At 39.9% G+C, this 20506-nt stretch overlaps 1 protein-coding gene across 2 annotated transcripts in view; it reads right to left on the bottom strand.

Annotated features, from left to right (window-relative positions):
• Window positions 1-3122: 3122 nt before the first annotated feature.
• Window positions 3123-20506, bottom strand: part of Rnf19a (ring finger protein 19A, RBR E3 ubiquitin protein ligase) — a 40107-nt gene continuing 22723 nt past the window's right edge. For both annotated transcript variants that reach the window (XM_076911265.1, XM_034516336.2), the window contains exons 4-10: window positions 16618-16762; window positions 15655-15817; window positions 10792-10906; window positions 10134-10295; window positions 8388-8601; window positions 7117-7260; window positions 3123-5206 (exon numbers count right to left, since the gene is read on the bottom strand). In XM_076911265.1, the coding sequence (XP_076767380.1) occupies window positions 4510-5206; window positions 7117-7260; window positions 8388-8601; window positions 10134-10295; window positions 10792-10906; window positions 15655-15817; window positions 16618-16762 (1640 nt within the window). In that variant the 3' untranslated portion in view covers window positions 3123-4509. The remainder of the gene's footprint in view (window positions 5207-7116; window positions 7261-8387; window positions 8602-10133; window positions 10296-10791; window positions 10907-15654; window positions 15818-16617; window positions 16763-20506) is intronic.

The raw sequence follows: 20506 nt of genomic DNA on the forward strand, positions 1-20506 counted from the left end.
TTTGGAGGAAAACAATGATATCGAATATAGGGCTCTCTAGTAGAAAAAAACATGTCAATGGAGTTTTCAAGGGCCCTGGGGACCACAGGGACAATGGCATAGAATTGTCCAGGTTGTGAATCAGACTCCAGTCCATGAGAAAGAAGAGCTAAGAAGGGTTAAATTGCTTTACGGCAGTGTCTTCAGTGTCATACGAAAGGGAAGCAGTCCAGTAGCCAGACCACACATGGCAGGATGGCGGCAGGACAGCGGAAAAGCAGCTTGATGATCTCTTGTCTTCCCTTAGAGTTTACGGTGCCTCAAGCCAGGCTTAGAATGCTGCTCTATGCCTTCATCTCTGTTAGGTCAATATTTCTGTCAGTGCAGCAGGAATGACTGTTTCCTACAATGGAGCAGTATGTTGGGAGTGAATTCAGGCAGTGAAGTTTCACCCTGTGCTACACAGGGGTTTACTAAGAAATCACACAAAAAAAGAAAAAGTCTTGGCAAGTGTGGTGGAGCTGCAATCACACACAGTGCTGCTGAGAATAGACAGTGGACTGTTAGTTTCTCAGAAACTTAAAACAACTGCTATTGGCCCAATAATTCTCAAACCCAAGAAAATAGAATATATGGGAACATTATCATTAAAAATAGCAGAGATCACTGAAATGTCCACTGCCCACTGACTGTTAACAAATGTTCCAACCAAAAGAGGAGTGGTGGAACCGGGTGCTGGGTGAAGCTGGGAGTCAAAGCTGGGTGAGGTACACTCCATGAGTCTGCACACACATGTCCATATGGCCACATTCAGAAACTGCAAGTCTGTGCTTGGAGGAAACTAAAAGAAGGCAGGGGGAAGCAAATGGTGGCCAGTGAAAATGTTCTGCAGTTAGTGATGGCCATACAAACCTTTGAACAGAATAAAAGTTACTGAATACTACACTTTAAAAGGTGGATTTCATGTTATGTGAACTGCATCTCAATTTTTAAAAAAATGGGAGAAAACAAAAAAAAAAAAAAAAAAAAAAAAACCCAAACAACCAACCTAACAAAAAACAACAAAACAAGAAGAAACAAGCAAACCCGGGGGTAGGGGTGGGACCTGCCTAGGTGGCGGGAAATGAGGTAAACCCAAAGGCCTCCTGGCCAGTCCCGTAAGGCAACAGTTTGTGCTTTGGGGTAACTTACTGAGCTGAGTAAAAGCTAAAGGAGGAGAAAGCTGAATCCCTATGACAAAATAGGCCAGGACAGCCTCTTTCCACAGTCCTGTTTCACACTGAATCCCTATGACAAAATAGGCCAGGACAGCCACTCCCACAGTCCTGCTTCACACTGTATTGGAGGCTGAAGTCAGAAAAACAGGTTAAACAACATATTTACAAAAGGTTTCCAGAAAGGAAGAAGTAGAGCTCCTGTTCTAGTATTTTCAGACATAATTCTCTACATATAAAATCCCAAAGACTCTATAAAGTTATAGATATGAGAGTTATATGAATGAAAAATCAACAGTATGTTTGGAACAATAAAAAATCAGGCGTATGGGGAAGGGTGTGGTGGCACATGCCTTCAGTCCCAGTGAAGGAGGCAAAGACAGGGAGGTGGGAGGCCAGCCTGGTCTACAAAGCAAATTCCAGGCCAACCAAAGATACAGTGAGATCCTATCGCAAAAAAAAACATCAATACATAAAAATAAAGATAAAAATTAAAAAAAAAAAAACTAAGACTGTAAGTACAATTTAAGGCTAAGGAAGACTTTGATCAAGATCAGGTCTGAATGATACAATCAGACAAACTAACAAGACCTCTATCGCATGCAACACATACATACAAAACACATACAAAAATCAACAAATAGGAAGGCATGATCTCCTGTGAATGTAATTATAATATTTGGGAGGCTGAGGCAGGAGAGTCACCAGTTCAATACTAGCCTCAACCAACCAACCAACCAAACAAACAAAAACACACTAAAAATACAAACAAAAACCAATTCCCTCCTCCCCAAAAGAAACCAATCAACCAAAAAACAAACCCCAAAGCCCTGTAAGTAAAACACAGGCTGGCAAGATGGCTCAGCAGGTAAAGGTGCTTTGTGGCACAAACCTGGCAACCTGAGTTTTATCATTAGGACCCAAATAAAGGTAGAAGAACAGAACTGACTTCAAAAAGTTCTTCTGATCTATATTTGAATGTAGTGCTCCATATCAAATATTAATTTTTAAAAACTATCAAAAATTTGTCAATGTGTCAAATGTATTGGGAATACAGGTACCTTTATAGCTTTTCTATACATTCAAAAACTTCTAAACCACAATGTTCACATAAGCACAAGGTAGAAGCTGGGCATGGTGGTGCATGCATGCAATCCCAGCACTCAAGCAGCAGAGGCTGGAGGGTCTCCATGAATTCAAGTACAGCCTGCTTTGACATAGTATATGCTCTAGGATAGCTAAAACTAAAAAGAAAAGGGGGAAATAGAATTCACAGGGGAGGGGAATAAAAGTGAAAATCTGACACAGAGAAAAAGGTTAGTTCTAATATTGTTGGTTGAAAAATTCAGCAAATATTTTCTTTTGGGCTAGACCAGAATTATCTCAATGGCTTGTAATGATGAATTTTGCTACACAGCAAATGTGATGGCTTTCTATAGTAAAAATTACATCTGGAATTAAAATCCAACCAGGTGAATACACTTGTGAGGGTTTGTTCTGAATTAAGTCATTTGAAATGGGAAGACCCTGCTTTAACCTGAATCTTGAGGTAGGAAGATCTGTCCATCTTTACTGTGGACCACATCTTCTAGAGGCCGCCTAGATAAGAACACGGGAGAAGGAAGCTTTTGCAATTTGCAAAAGTGAAGTCTACTCCTTCACTAGCATTAGAGCCTACTTCTTTGGGATTCTGTCGTTTAAGGACGACCGGCTGAGACATCCAGCCCTATGGACTGAGCAGCTACGGAATTCTTGGAGTTTTACTGGTAGACAACCATTGTTGGACTAGCCGGACCACAGCCCATGAGCCACAAACCTCCTTTTCTATTTGTATAGATTCATTCGATCAGTTCTGTCCCTCTAGAGGACCCCAACTAATAAAGCAAATGAGTAATCCATTGTTGTAAAAATTCTTGGGCACACACCAAATCCATTAGTATTTACATTTATTTCATGTCCGCTGTTTACACACTCATTACTGAACAAATTGGAATGCAAACAAATGTACAAACACCATAATGAGCAGTGTCAGCTAAAAGACCCGGCACTAGTGTTATCTAAGCAGATTAATGGACGCATCGAGGAAAAGGACGGGACAGGACTGCAGCCCGGACACTTCCCAATGCTCAGTAGCACCATACTGGTAATACTTAAAGGACACACCGAAGGAGGAGGACTTGACTGCTGTGAGCTTAGTCTGCCAGGAGAGCTGTGTGGGAAGTCATAGTGCAGGCAGTATTTTGGCCAACTTCTGCTTGTGTCAGCTGAACATCCCCCCGTAAACCAAAGCAAAAGGAAACAAAGCCACACATAGACCTTTTGTGTAAGCTTGGTACAAGCTCTGCATTGTTTTGATCTCATGGTTCAAAAAGATATACATGTTAAAAATTGAGGTTATGTAACGTTAAATTTACTAAAGCCTGAGTGTGTCTTTGGTAGGTGAATACTTTTTCAGTGTAGTTAATAATCACATTCATGTTTACCTATTTCCTGTATTTTCTATAGAATCCCAGGTGACCAGAGAAGACATTATGGGAAATGATAGAGCAAAATCCTCAAATGATGAGGGTCATAAAACCCAGTCTCTCCCAAAGGCACCAAGAATCAAATTTCCCTTAGTGACAGGTGACTGTAACACTTACATCCTAACGGGATTATATTCTGCTGTCCTTAGTTACCTACTTTCACCTTCTTCTAAAATGGCAACAACAACACAGGAGATATGTAACAGTACAAGTATTTCTACTTCAGAGTTGTGCAAAAACTGCCACAATCTTGCTCAAGTGTCTAAGTATCCAAATGGTTACCAATGGGCTGCATTAAGCTTTATATCCACATTGCATATGAAGAAATGAAATGCAAGCTCAGTTATGAAGAGAAATGTTACAAAGAGGGTCACATACTGAGTCATCCGCCAAGACCCATCCCTTAGTGGTTTCAATAAAATGTCACCAACCACTTATCCCTAAGCCTCGATTGTTCTTAAGAATGCCATAGAACAGTGTTAGTATCATATGATTATAAATTAAGCCCAATTTCTATCTAAATACACAGGTATGTGCATCAAGCAGTGTTTTGTGACAAGAACACAAAACATGCCTTTTTCTTATGTTATTATTCTTGTACTAATGCACTTTAAAGCCTTCATTTCATAATTTGGTAATTAATATCCACATGAAACACAATGCTTTGCTAGACATACAAAATGTATTTGCATTATGATTATGAAACCTGGCTTTTGCTGGTAACTTAAGCTTGGTTCAACCAGCTCCCAACAAGGTTGTTCAGTGGTTATTACTCTGCAGCATTCATGGGCCTAAATTTCAGTCTGGACAGCAACTTTCAAGTCTGCTGTCTGGTGCGAGTGGTTATTATTTGTCTCTCTCAGTGCATCACCAAAACACAGATCCACAGTCGGTTTCCCTCCACTTCTGCCGCTGCCAAGTTCATCTGCAGCATGGCTCGGCTGTGGGACTTCCGAACAGGAAGCAGTTTTGGAAAGCAGAGAACTGCTACACTGGTGTGGTGAATTCTCCAGCCGGTCATTTTCTACCTCAGGAAGGGTGTTCACAGCTGTGAAGCGGGCGTGGCAATCACTGGAACCATGACTACATGACGTTCTCATGCTTTCTAAGTCTGAGCAGCTAAATTCAGAAAAATGACTCGAGTGGGAATCTGCTACAGACGGCATGCTGTCACTGAGGGACGGCGCCTCAAACTCACTCGAGTTCGTGCTTTGTTGCTCTAACAACTGTGCATCCATGTCCTCTCTGGTCTCATTGATCTTCATGTTACCCTTTTTCCTCAGTTTACCACTTTTTGACTTTTTTCCTCCTGTTGCTTCTTTGGACCACTTGGTAGCACTGGATTTACCTTCAGGTAAGCCACTGGATGACCCAGCCGTGTGGCCTCGGGCAGCACAGCCATCATCCACACTGCTGCTTCCGCTGTTGTGTCGGAACTTGAATGGCTTTGACTCAATATCCACTTGCACTTCCATACTGTTCCCTTCTCTGGAACAGAGTAAAAGAAATAAAACTATTTCTGCCTTCACTTTCACTTCAGTTTGGATGAGAACAAAGGGAGAGAGGCTTTTCTATGAAAATTTTGAAGCCTATAAACAGAAGCTGTTGGAGCATTTTAATGCAGGTCACATTCTACTAACATAAAACTATATAGAAGAGGACCCTCCCTGTGTCTGAGACAGGGTGTAACTGACTATGCAGCCCTGGCTGAGCTAGAACTTAGAAAGCCGCCTGCCCCTGCCTCCTGAGGCTGGGATTAATAGTGTGCCCCACTATGAACACTTCAAGAGGATCATTGTAATTCTTCATCTAAAAAGATAAGTTATTATTTTCCATATATAGGTTTGTACCTGAATATATCTATATGTGTGTATGTACATATGTATGTGTATATATATGTTTATGTATATGTGAGCAGGTGCCAGCAGAGGCCAGAAGAGGGCATCAGATCCCCATAAACTGGAATTGCAGGTAGATACAAAACACTTCATGTGGGTTCGGTGTAGAACTGAACCCAGGTCTTCTAGAAGAGAAGTAAATACTGCTGACCCTTCTCTCCAGCCCCTTAACCCAACCAGACCAAGTTCCCACTATAGTGGGAATGACATAAATATCTATAAAACTGAGTTCTCGGTATAGTAGGAATAGCACATGCCTAATTACCAAGAGCTAAAAATAACACCCAACTGCTGCTAAGTCTTGAGCTAGCATGATGTCAACTGATTGCAAATGTCTGATTGGGTTGTATTTTAAAGTGATTTAGGGGGAAAACTGACCATGAAGCAAGCAAGTAATGAACTGAACACTTCAATGGGTAAATGGATGAGGCCAATTCTAAGTTCAACAAGTGGCGGCTATTTATACAATTCTGAGTGTGATGAAGAAGAATTTAGCAAGGGTTATCTTTCTCTTTATGACTCAAGTGATGATTATGAAGAAGCATTAAGTGAAAGTGAAAGTGATTCTAAAAATCAAAGACAGTCTTGGAAGAAGAAGGCGTGCCTGTGCCTCTCAATCAAGTGACAGGGGAGATGCCGGTATGATCCACCAGGGATGGACTAGGAACATTGTGGCACCAAATGTGGATCTAAGTGTCAGTGAGGATGATAAGGGCCAGTGAACATCCCAGGTCATATCACTGAAGAAAACACAGACACAGATCTTCTCTCCTTGTTTATCCAGGACCCCAGGCCACCATTTCCCTGAAATTCCGCCTGGCAGTTCGAGTGACCATGTGTGTGCTGTGTCCTGTGTGCATGGAAAAGCACCTCATATATAACAGACAGAGCTTTGGAGTATCATACAAGGAAAACCCACACAAGAGAGTCAAGGCATACTCTACAAAGGCATCTGTGCATCAAGGAAGGCTCTACCTGTTGGGTAGCTTGGCACACAAAAGCTGAGTACCAGTGACAGAAGCAAAGTAGGCCTATTTTCTACAATCTCTCCAAGTTTCATCTAAATCTAACCACTGCCATGCATGTTATGAACAGTTTTCTAAAGTTCTACATTTTTTTTTCTTCAAAATTTTGCTCAGGAGGCCAGGCTGTGGGTTAATGACACTCAGGGGCTCAGGTCTGGTAGGGTTAATGCTTCCAGTTTAAAAAGAGCAGTAGGTACCTTTACTGCTTTCCTGTTGTAAGCACAGGCATCAGCATCTCCTACCTCAGACATTTTTCATGCTTCACCAACTCAAGTCCTCTGCTCACACAGGCCGGTCCCCACTCTCCTTGCCGCTCTTCACAACCACACATTTACTTTTACCTTGATGGAGTGGAGTCCCTCCTCTGAACATCTCAGTGTTTTCTCAGAGATTGTGCCCACTGATAGGGATAATTCCTCTTCATTTAAATTTTTAAAAACCTTCTGATTTTATAGGAAGAAGCACTCTTTCTTACCTGTCCAGAGGGATGTAGGAGTTCAGAATAGATCCCGCCATTGCTTTGGTGCTGGCGTTATCACTGACTGTTCCCAAGCTCACTGTGCCAGATTCTCCACTGAGACTACACCGTTCTTTCTGTACGTCTGCTTGTACTTCCAACCTTAAAGAGAAAGGCATCATATAAACCCTCCATCATTTATAGCTCAGCAATCATAATACATATCTTTAAATAAGTCAGCTAAAAGCTTCAGAAAGTTTTAGACACTGCAATTCTTCAGTTCCCATTTGTTTGATGATACAGATAATAATGTGGTATACTGAACAACATCCATCCAAGAGAGTCAACAGAACAGGACCAAAAGGAGAAAGACAAACAAAAAACATCTTAAAGATCTGCACTGTTTTCACTAGGACACAGTCCTTTGTCATCTTTCAATATACAATACAAAGTCAGAATATACTGACCAATAAACATAATAAAACACCTTTAATCCCATCTCTTAGGAGACAAAAGCAGGCTGGTCACTTGAGTTTAAGGGGCAGCCTGGGCTATATGTTGAGTTCCAGGCTACACAGGGCTATATATTTAGACTTTTATCTCAATAATAATGAAAAAAATCCTATACTATAAAGGGCTAATAAACAACTTTAACCCATATCTGATTGTGTAATAAGAGGTGACAATATATACCACTACAATTAATTTCTATCCAAATATAAACTACCTAAAATAAAATGACTGATTTATCTTTTAAATCATCTACCTTCCTTCACGTAAAAAAGCTAAAACAGAAATGGTAAATCAGAAAAACCAACAAAACAAGGTAAGACAAGTATGCTAATTTTTCCTCGGATCTCTAGGAGTATCAGTGAGACTTAGTAAGTGATGGTCATTGTCATTTTAGGGTGCAGGCTGACTGACTTGACTGCTCCAGTCCTGCTTCAGGATCTGGGGCATCCTAACTCCAACACTTCTCCAGGCCTCAGGCCAAGTCTCCCTTCCTTGTAGCCTCCCTCCCTCGGACAGTCTGTCTATCTGTCTGTCCCACAGAAGCAGGAACCAGACAGATCGTGGCCTTTTCTGCACTTAGACAGTTCCGGTTAGGTGAGCTTCATTAGGAGCAATGTTATTTCTCAGGACTTAGTTTTTATTCCAACAGTATCAAATACAGTTAAAAAAAAAAAGAATCTAATCATCTTTCCCTAAATTTTATTTTTTAACCTTAGGCTAATTATCATGCTTTGCATTTATATTATTCATCTAATTAATATCTGGTCTTTACTTACCTGTTGAAACAGTTCACCATGGCGCTTCCCGACAGACTGCCCGTGATGCTCGCTCCAGCCAATGCCATGGTGCTGGCTGTCTCACTCAGGTTGTCTCTGATGGTGCCTATTCGATCCATGTGGCTTCCACTTGCACTCAAACTGCCAGTCAGACCGCCAACACTCCCCTCCCCGATGCTAGGGTTGTGCCTTGCTTCTGCTACTGATGTTGTATCTAAATGTAAAATAATTCAAGAAATGAAATAAGAATGATTACTCATGTTCCTGCCTTCAAGTCCTACTTGATTTCAGAATGATATCAGACTACAAAGGACAAATCACACCCATGGTTACGCATAAGAGAACTACTTCAGGGTTGCACTCAATTTGAGACAGGCCTTAAATTAAAGATGTTATTTTCTTATTTTTTTTTGTTGGCTAAGTCCAGAAGTTGTAGGAATTCTAAATGACCTATGTAATAGTCCTCCCTGGTCAGCATGGGGTTCCAGTGAGAGATCTTCTTTTCTAGATCAGTAAGATCGGGACAAAAGTTGACTTTTAGATATAGCTTACAGTTTAACTGTCTATAAAATATTATAAGACATGTTAGCATTATGCTGTAATTTTACAGTACTATTCACATGCTTTGTATTGAGGACTTTACTTATTATGCCAGGATTTGGGTTCCTATTACACATCCAGTCATAATATGACAAAGCTATCAGAACCAGCAGAGGTAAGGGAGTGAGGAGAGATGGCTACACACGCATGTAAGTCCTGCACACAGCTTTTAGGACATGGCTATGAAGCCCTCTTTTTTATAAGGTTCATTCATATGACACTCAAAGGCAGGGAACACGTGCTATAAAATTACCTGAGAGAAGAGTATTCTAGGCAGAGGAAACACAAGTTTAAAAGCCTAAAAACGAGCAGGACTGTCATCTTCGAGGAGAGGTGGGGTAAGAGGCTAGGAAGGGGTGTGTTCAGATAGTCAGGGCAGGATGTGGACCTTACAAGGTCTTCCAACACCCTGCTCTCCACATGGACATGTAGATAAGCAAGAGATTTCAAGAGAAGGTAATCAAAATTGAAGTGACAGGGTCTGAGGAACTGGCAGAAGGGCTTGTAGAGATGCACAGAACACACAGAGGGCTTCATTCTTAAGACATCTGCCTGAGACAAACACGTGTGACAAAAACTGCTGGAGACAGAAAAAGCCTTCTCTAAAGCATGCTCATCACTGACACTTCTCCTGGCAGTGTGCAAAGCCTTTGACTCTCCGTACTTTCGGCCCACCACAGTTCTAATTTGTATTTCTTTAAATAATACAGAAAATGGTCTGATTTATCAACCATCTGTAATTGTTCTCACTTCGTTTCTCCTCACATCCTTCTCACAGGACATCACAATGGACAGAGCACAGCACTGTATGCATGTTCTACCTTCCAAAGGGCATTCTCAGAAAGAGTTAAGCACCCACAACATCGCTCTCTCACACATTTGCCTGCCTGCCTTCCTTCCGTAGCTGTGCTTCTGGATGAAAACTACAAGCTGTCAGGTATGACCATTACTACCGTGACAAGGGAAGCAGAGCCAGTCTGTTGTGTACAGCAAGTTCTAGGCCAGCCAAGGCTATACAGTGAGTCCCTGTCTCAGCATGAGAGAGTAAAGAGAAGAAGAGAGAGGAGAGTGAGCGCCTGCGTTGAACACAATGAGACCTAGAAAAGGGGGACGGGCGAATTCGTCCCTTCCTGTTTAAGGACTCACCTATGGCTGCGTTAGTCCCACCGACGTTTATGTCATTCTCATCATCAAACTCAATCCTCACTCCTTTTCCATTGCCCGCCGAAACTCCACAGCCCCCGCTTCGGCACAGGGAAATTGGGACCACACCATAGACATAAGCTAACATGATAGGAACACCAATGCCTAGAAGGGAGTAACATCAAGTCATTAGAAGCCAAAATAAATCACAGAAGGAGGATGTCTACTTCAGGAGAAGGTGTACAGAGTTCTAAAGATCTGGCTAGAACACAGCAAATACAAGATTCCCAGGTAGCCTCCGAGTAGCACACAAGGGCCAGACAGATTCTGTGAACTTTTTAAGTGCAAGCTCCTGAACTCAACTGAAGGAGAAAAGCTACTCATCAGCTACCCTCCCTAACAGGTTCCTGGGGACCGAGCCTAGGGCCTTATGTGTCTGTCTGAGGGAAGACCGTAACCCTGAGCTACAGACACAGCCCTAAAACTACGTTCTTGCATCTACAGTACTTTTAATAAAGTTACTTGAGAAAACTTCTGTAGGTCCTACTTAAATTGCCTCTTCATTTTATAAGTAATCATCTTAGCAGCAATGTAATAGTTAAAAATACCTTTTCTATCAAATTTCTGAGATTTGAGGTAATGCTTTAAAGCACATTCTTACCTACAGTCACTGCAGCTACCACCGGAGACACGATTACAGAGAGTGTGACACCACCTGCTATGGCCAGATTCCGCTTGTGTTTTGAAACATCTTTGCCTTCATAGCGATTATGAATCTTAAATTTAAATGAGAATGGAAGTTTAGAGAGGAAAAAAAAACATTATATATTTAATTTAGATGAAACAGTCCTACCCATAAAAGAAAGCTGAAGTAATTTCTCACACAATTTCAGTCAAATGTTCTACTTCAAGGTAAACCACAGATTGCTCCTTATTAAGGACCTGGTTACAGAAGAAGGCAGTGGCTCAGGAGATTTTAGTCTGAGTCAGAAGTTCAATGTCACTCTTGTGTATAGTGCTGATTCAAAGCTGGTCCAGGCCATGAGATTCTATCTCACAGAAATTAAGAGTTTCACAGGTTTCTTTCTAAATAAGGCTCCCTGAATCAGCCCGCAGAAGAGGTTTCTGCACTTGTTTTTACTCCTAAGAAAAAGTTGAGTCTAAAAAGGTGCTGTATAAAACAAATATCACTAAAACACAACTTCTTCCAGATACCTTTTTATGATAGAGAATATTAACAAAATTATTATCAAAATCCTATCTAGTTATTTACGGTTCAAACAAATTGAGACAAAGAAAAATAATGGTAACAAAGGAGTTAAATCTACTTGGCACCACTGTAAAATCCACATTAGTAAATAGAATTATTGCCATAAAATGGCCTGTGAGTTATTAGATGAAACTGGGAAATACTACAGCAGCTTTGTTCTCGGGCCTGTAAGCGCCAAGCTAATGAAGGGCATTTCCCATCTGTTTCAGGCATCCTGTGGACAGCCTCCAAAGCACACGGGCAGTCTCTAAAGTAAAGTGCTGGGTCCGTCCTTCTATGTTTTCTTCTACAGCTCCTTTCCAGCCCATTCCTAGGCAGAGCAAAGCCAAGCTTCACAGATGCAGGGTGGATCTGTGAGGTCATGGGAAGGAGGCTGGACTCAAACTTGAGGTAATCCTCCTGCCTCAGCCTTCCAAGTGCTGGGACTATAGATGTACAGCATAGCCTATCACCTTTGAAGCCTTAGGCACAGTGTGGAATAACAATGGACACATCATCCCATTGCTTTGGTTCAACTTAACTGTTTCTGTTTGCTATTTTATTCCTTCTACTAGTTTCTTTCATTTTTTAAAAACTTTATTATATGTGCATGGGTGTTTTATGTGTATATATGTCTGTGTCCCATGTGTGTGCCCTGTGGCCAGAGAGGCCAGAAGAAGTCATCGAATCCTTTGGGACTAGAGTTATAGATAGTTGTAAGCTATCCACTGGTACTGAGAACTCTTCTGGAAGAGCAGCCATCTCTTAGTCACTGAGCCGTCTCCCCAGACCCCACACCCCACAGACCTAACACCTGACCTCATATGGCTCAAGTTCTCCTCAACAGGATGAATGTAGCCAAGGATGACCTTGAATTCTTGATCCTGCTTCTAACTCCTAAATGCTGGGATGACAGGCGTACCTAGCTTGTTCATTATTCTTGACACATCTACTTTTTGTTGTAACTAAAAGCTGTTTTCTGGCACTTTCTGGACTTACTAGGTTTGCTGAGCGGATATAATCCCAAACATCACAGAATATCATTTAAAGGAAACACTAATACATCAACTTGCCCTTTAGGTGCATGTATGAACACCAACAGACACTTCACATTTTTTTTGTGATACAAGGTCTTGCACTACAGACTAGGCTGGCCTGTAATTGTTACAATCCTGGTTTAGCCTCCCAAGTACTAGAGTTACAGGCTGACTGCCATTCTAAAAATTTTTGATCAGCATGTACAGTCTATCTCTTTCCCTTCTACTTCTAAGTACCTAAGTAAATAGTTTTGCTTTCAATAAAAATTCTTTTGGTAAATTACATGAAGGTTATTAAAATAGGCTCCTGTGCTGCTTAGTGTTTTGTCAACTTGACATAAGCTAGAATCATTTGGGAAGAGGGAACCTTAACAGAGAAAATGCCCATACTAAACGGGGCAGTAGTTTAATCCCAGCACTCCAGAGGCAGAGATGGTTAATCTCTGAGTTCAAGGCCAGCCTGATCTACAAAGCAAGTTCCAGGACAGCTAGGGCTTCAGAGAAACCCTGTCTGAAAGGTTAACAAGAGAGAAGGGGTGGGGAGTGGGGGAAGGAAAACATTCACATTAGATTGACCCATAGGCATGCCTGTGGGACATTTTCTTGATTACCGATTGATGGTTCAGCCTACTGTAGGTAGTTCACCCCTGGGCAAGTGGTCCTGGGTCATATAAGAACACACGCCAGTAAGCAGAGTTCCTCCAAGGAATGTACTTCAGCTTCTGCCTCCAGGTTCTGTCCCCACTTCCTCCCATGATTGATTGTGATCAGGAAGCCTTCACCACCAAGTTGCTTTTGGTCATGGGTGTTTTATCACAGCAAGTTCTTATATGGGAGATAATTTATTTTTCTTTGTAGTGCTCTGAATCAAACCCAGGCCCTTGCACATGCGGTATGCTCACCACCATGCTGTGGGCCTAACTCACTGACTTTAGAGCCTTCTAAAATAAACACTTAACTTAGAAGTATCTATGTTCCTCCTCACCAGTCACCAAACTATTTTTTTCCTTTTTTCTTCTTTTTTTGCTATCTAGGATCTAACAGAGAACCTCTTAAAAGTTAGAAAAAGTACTCTACCAACTATATGCCTTTCTAATTAAAAAATAATGGTTGTCTTTCTTTTCTTTTGGATTGTATTTTCAGGGTTAACAGTATATGCTGCTTTTGCAAAGATCCAAGTTTGCTTACCAGTACCTAAATGGCAGCTCGTAACTGTCTGTAACTCTTGTTCTGGGGATCTCATGCTGCCTTCTGGCTTTTGCAACACCAGGCACACACATGGTACACAGGCAAACCCTCATATCAATGAAGTAAATGGAGCTGTCTTATAGAAGAAGATCATTCTTATCGTAAGTTTAGTAGCACAATGTAGAAACAGAATTAAAGGACATAATGGTAAGTCTGATTCAACCTAAGTACTTTCTAATAACAGGGGCTGTGCTGGCTAGTAACGTCAACTGGACACAAGCTGGAGTCATCTGAGAGGAGGGAACCCAAACTCTAAGCACTTTCTTAATCAGTGATTGATGGAGCTCATGCCACAGTGGGTGGTGCTGTATCTGGACTGGTGGCTCTAAGTTCTATAAGAAAGCAGGCTGAGCAAGCCATGGGGAGCAAGCCAGTAAGCAGCACCCTGGCCTCTGCATCAGCTTCTTCTCCAGGTTCCTAACCTGTTTGAGTTCCTGTTCTTGCTTCTTTCAGTGACAGAATACAATGTGAAAGTATAAGCCCAATAAATGTTTCCTTCCTTGCTTGCTTTTTTTTGGCCATGGTGTCTTATTGCAGCAACAAAAACCCAAGTTAAGACAGCAGCCATCTGGTAATAGCATGGGCTCCCTCTCTTGAGTTAGTACTTTCTCCAGGACTGGGTGCCCAATAGCTAGACTGAAATTTATGAGGGACTTCATATACAGATTTATCTGGACTCAAATCCCTGTTCCACCCCTTTCTGTGTAATTAAAGATCAATTATATAATCTTTTCTAAACTGTGGTTGGGCAGGAGATGGCTCAGAGGGTAATGGTTTTGCTGACAAGCCCGATGACCTGAGTGTGACCCCTGAACAACATAGTTGAAGCAGACAACCAACTCTAGTAAGTTGTCCTCTAAGCTCTACTCAGGGGCTCACACACATACCATAAACAAGTAAATGCAAACCTCCTTATTTCAACACACAGATTAGGGTGTTACAGCATGAGAATTAATCACTGGCTGATGACACACCTTTTCTTTGGGAGGCAGAGGCAGGCTGATCTCTGAGTTCCAGGCTAGTCAGGACTACAGAGTAACTACACAGTGATAGCCCTCCACCGTATCCCCTCCCTCATAAAGTTTGGACTTTTCAACTGTTAGTTCCCCTATGAAAACTGTTTTCTTTGTTCTAATTAGGTTAGAATCACATAATTTCTTGACATTCAATTAATTTAACTGAGGTGGCAACAGACTTCTTAGTACTTCATAAGTTGTTTCATTAGCTCTTCAAAAAAACCACTTAGCTAATGACATGTAATCCAACATGTATAGGACAGTAGTAGGGACTAGCAAATGTTGGATTTGGATTTCCAGCAAAGACTGATATAACTTGTAAACTTTATTTATTGATAGCAGTAATACAATAAAGGTGGTAAAAGCTTTGAATTGAAGAGTAACGAATTAAAGAACTGGTTAATGATTCTTTGCTTGAGGGCATGTATTCCTTAGCTATTAATTTCTATCTTAAAGATCTCACAGAGATAACTTTACAAGGATATACCTGAGAAAACAATGTCAATTAGCCTTCAAAACTTCATACCAGACATTCAATCTATAGTGCAGATTGTAACAACTTCAAATGAAGGCTGTTTTTAATACACACATATTAGCTTGCAAAACACTCAAGTTACTATATAAAATAGGGTCTTTTGTTAGTTTATTTATTTGTTTATTTTTGAGACATGTGGGTTGGCTTCAGGCTTCCTACATCCTGAAGATGGCTTTGAACTTCGGATCCTTCTGCTTGTACTTCCTGAGTGTTGCAATTACAAGTATGGGCTACCTCACCCAGTTTATTTGGTGCCAGAAAACAATCCACGACTTCACCATGAAAAATTCTATCAACAGGATTATATGCCCAGACCGAAACATTTATAATAAAGAATTTAAAACCAAATTCAGTGTTCAAAAACAAAGCAAAGAGCCTTCATTACTAAGAAGACACAACAATTTAGAGCAAGCTGTGCTTTCGAGTAAGAGGCGCGTACCTTGCGGCCCACGTACACAGGAATGCCAATGATCATGGCAGGGATGGCAATGCCAGCTATGAGAGCGATCCCTACGGGAGCACCAACAAGGGTTCCCAGCTGCCACAGGATTTTCTTCTTTCGGCTCCAGGGTTTCTTCCCCCAAAAAGTACAACCTGAGGGACTGAGAGGGGAATTATACAATAGCTGTTAGGAACTAGCAGGACAAATAACTACAACTGCAGAAAGGACTGCCTCTCATACTTAATTACCCCTTCCTCTTTTTTACTTTGGGTTCATTTAAAAGCCAAAAGATTAGAGAAAGATCCACTTTAAGTTACAAAAACAGGATACTGCTAATTATGATTTAAAATTTATCCTTAGTTTTCCGTGGTCTTCAAAACCTCAGTTTCTGAAGAATACACTGATGATGTAAAATAAAACAGACTCATTTTATCTCCATCTTAGGCACACAATTATGGATTTACATCATAAATTCACCTTGTGACAGGCAGTGGTGGCCCACGGCTTTAATCCTGGCACTTGGGAGGCAGAGGCAAGTAGATCTCTGTGAATTCAAAGCCAGCCTGGTCTACAGAGTGAGTTCTAGAATAGCTATACAGAGAAGCCCTGACTCAAAAACCAATTTAATTAACTAATTAATTAATTAACCAACCAATCTTGGGGGCTTAAATGAGACAATTTATTTATAAAAAATTAAGAGCTGGATTAATTGCATAGAGTAGCAAATATTAGTACCAAAGTTCAACAATAACAACAGAAAAACAAAGGAACCTTTATTTCCTATTTTTATTAATTCTAAGTTATTTAAGTATAATTTGTTAGCTTTTAAGCTTATATAAGTAAGAATAAAATCCATCTCTTTATATAGCTTATAAATCTTAGGAATAAAATTACTTAGGTTAATACTGTTTTCAAAACAAAAACTCTGATATACAGTGTAAAGTCTATTCATAAGCTTACCTTAGATAATGTAAATCAGAGATTTCTTTCATACACAACCAACAAAACTCACAACCACAGACAGCACATGTCATATGATTACAACTGCCATCATTCATCTTTATTATGTAAGCAGCACATCGTGGGCACGGCTTTATATCATCAGCTATAAGGAACAAAGAAACAAGAAAATATGAAGCAGTCATAACACTACCCAACAAATCTTTGCAATTACAGTTCATTAAATGGCGATTTTAGACTGTTGGTTTTGGTATGAAAAAAAAATATACTTTGTATTAAATTTTCAGGTTATAAACATTTTTTCAAACATTGTAGCAAAGCGATGAGAACAAAGAATAAAGAGAAAGGGGAGTTCAGAACTGTATGTTACTCTCAGTAAAAAGGCACTATTAGGAAGTGGCCACTGTACACAAGGCACTGTACACAATCCCTGGGAACTCCCCTTTGCCTTGCAATAACAACAACTAAGAACACTATCAATCACAGACAACAGCTTCCGAATAAATACAACCATTCGTGAGTGGTCTTTGTCTTTTTTGTTCATTATTAAAGTTCATTATAAAAGTATACTCTTAACATGTTACAAAATGCCCAATAGTCCCATGTTAAAAATCCAGTGGTAGATACCACTAATGCTGATTGTTGAAGCCCACATTTTGCCTCAACACTTTTGCCTCAACGCTTTGGGGGCTTAGTGCTCTGGTCAAGAGAGAGTGTGGGGCTCTTGGGGCAGGAGACTCGAAGAATGGAGACAAGACAGGGTGTGATTCAGTCTCTTCTATTTTCTCAAGTCTCTCTCAAGTCTCTCTTATTGAAGGGAATTCTGAGGTATTTATATACACAAGGAGAACACAGGTGAAAATATTTTACCACGTGCACCATACAGCTGAGGTCACTAAACAGCAAAACAAGCTATGTGGGATAAACAATATACTTATCACAGTGTGCTTCAGCTGTTATAGGCTTTTGAAAACCAAGTCTTTCATCAGGGTATATGGTTCCAGATGGCTGCAAAGTTCATCTAGCCGCTTTCTACTAAAGTCGGCTCCCAACAGCTGATGACCTTTAGCATCAACAAAGGGTAAGAGGTATACCCCCATTTTGAATTCTAGCTGTTAAGTAGCAACCTGTAGTTATCTAATGGTTTCCATTCTCCAGCTATATTCTCTATCTCATATGGTGTATTTACAATGCCAACCACTGAGTTTAAGTACTTGTCCCACGCCATTATTTTTTTTTTTTAAGAATTACTTATTTATGTACATGAGTACACTGTAGCTGCCTTCAGAGACACACACAAGATCCCATCGGATCCCATTACAGGTGGTTGTGAGCCACCATGTTGTTGCCAGGAACTGAACTCAGGACACCTCTACAAGAGCAGTAACCACTGAGCCATCTCTTCAGCCCATGCTATTACTTTAAAAACATTAAACTAATATTCTATTTTCCTTTCTACAAGTTTTATGCTCAATTTTTAAATGCTTTATCAAAGAGTTCAAGTTTTTAGTGTTTCTTATAAGGCTAAAGCTGTTTATTTCTTAAAATTTAGTAAGGCTCACAATAGTATTTTAATAATTCAAGCTATTTTGAGCAAACCAATGGCTTTAAGCAGCCAAAAGTAAAGATAAATGATTAATTTCTAGAATATATAAAGCATTTGTAAATTATGATTTAAATGACTCCAAAAACATAACATTTGCATTATAAATTTTAAGTACAGGATAAGAAAAAAGGCTGGCTTTTATACCTAAGACAACATATATTTCAAAAAGAAATGCTACTCCTATCTGCTTAAGTAGCAGCAAACACAAAATGTAAACTTAGTAACCATTCTTTGAGGGTGGGGGTAACTCTATTGCATAGTTCTATAGTGTGAACTTTGTATGTAGCAATGTTGTGTCACAACATCAGAAAACTGAACATAGACATGCCTGAACCAAAATCCCTGATTTACTTGGCATGACACCATTAGTTTTATTTAGCTATAAAAGAACTTTGGTTATTTCAACAGATAACCAAATTCAAGCCAAAGTGATACAACCTTTGCAGAATTTGCTAGTTATGACAGCAAGGCATTCCAGTGTAACATGGTTACATACACTCTCCCATGGTGACTACTTGGAGAAAGCCTAATATTTGCTTAGATAACTAATTTGAAATGTTCATTTTAAAAAACAACCAAAGCCATTTCAGTGTTGCTTCTTGATTTAATGATGGTTCAGACAAGCTCAAATCTCCAGCAGATTTCTGTGGTGTTTCCATGTCTAACATTGTAAGAATGTGTATGAGCCAGAAATGTTGCAACCCCATAGACATAAGCATTGTCAGTGTCTTCATTTTAAGATGGGACAAGTGCCTTGCTCAGGTCACACAGAGGAAAAGGAGACTGGAGTCCATTCTATTACTTTACATGTCTGTGTGTCCTGTGAACAAAAATACCTCCCCAGTCAGAGGAAAGTAATACCGTTATTTCCAAGGGAAACATCCAATGGCTACTGCTAAGTCTCCAGGAACAATCCTCCATAAATCCCTTCTGGATATCTATATATAATTATTATAATTATTGCTAATGCCTTTGCATTCTGCCTCAAATCTTTAGGAGAAGAAATACAAAGAAGCCAGTAAGCAAATAAGAAAGAAAACTCAAGTATATTATATAAAATACTAAAACCATAGTAAAGCTTAAGAGACTTTTTCTCAAGTAGGATAAAGTATATGACAATCTCAATATATTACTGGTTGGTACAAATATGTATCACTGGTTGGTAGGAATATATTATTTTTCTTTTCTTTTTACAAATTTGTGTATTTTTGAAATTTTTCTGTTGTAACTATCAAGACAAAATGTTTCCTAGGGATTAAAATTCCAATGTGCAAAGACAATTCTACTAACAGGTAATATTACCTGTTATATATATTTGACTATTTATAGAACATTAAGTTTGGGTTTGCTGGCTTTTTTTTTTAAGTTTATGAGATGCACATTTATAAACAGATCCTTAGGTAACTTAATTTCCTGTCCAAGAAGTTCTGTGTGTCTTCCTAAGTAAGGTATGATTTTTATGCCCTTACTCCTAGATTGAATATATAAATTTTTATTTCACAAAATATTTAAATGAAAAGAATAAATTATTTAGTCTTCATGCAAACAGAAAAACCTGTAAATTTTTCAATCCAGGTAATACATCCAAATGGCTATTTATTAAATGTTTTTACAAGTTTTGTATGCCATGCATTTATGAGTAATACAAACTATACTCAGTGGTCTATCATGTAAACAGTCAGGTGGCTCTTGTTTTGTTGTCACTGACAGAAAAACCTTTACAATCTTAGACCCACTTTCTGTGTTTATTAAATAGAAATATATCAAGAGTAAAGTTTCTATAACAGAAACATAAGACCCCTTTTGTTACTGTTGTTTTTCAAGACAGGATTTCTCTGTATAGCCTCGGCTATCCTGGAACTATTTCCGTAAACCAGGCTGGCCTTGAACTCATGTATCAAGAGATACTTCTGCCTTTGCTTTTCAAGTGCTGGGATTAAAGGCATGTACCATCACCATTTGGCTAACATGTTTTAACAGTAAAGGGAAAATGAGTAATAATGGTAAATGAACACTCCTGTAGTTAAAAATCACTAAGCAAGAAGCAGGGCTCTTCCATGGCCTCTGCATCAGCTCCTGCCTCCAAGTTCCTACCCTGCTTGAGTTCCTGTCCTGACTTCCTTTGTGGTGAACTGCAATATGGAAGTGTAATCTGAATAAACCTTTTTCCTCTCCAACTTGCTTTTTGGCCATGGTGTTTCATCACAGCAACAGAAACCCTAACTTAACTAAGACAAGCTGGTACCAGAATAATGAGAGATTGTTGTGACAGCCCTGACCCAT

This window comes from Arvicanthis niloticus, chromosome 13, assembly GCF_011762505.2.
Source record: "Arvicanthis niloticus isolate mArvNil1 chromosome 13, mArvNil1.pat.X, whole genome shotgun sequence".
Classification (NCBI taxonomy): domain Eukaryota; kingdom Metazoa; phylum Chordata; class Mammalia; order Rodentia; family Muridae; genus Arvicanthis; species Arvicanthis niloticus.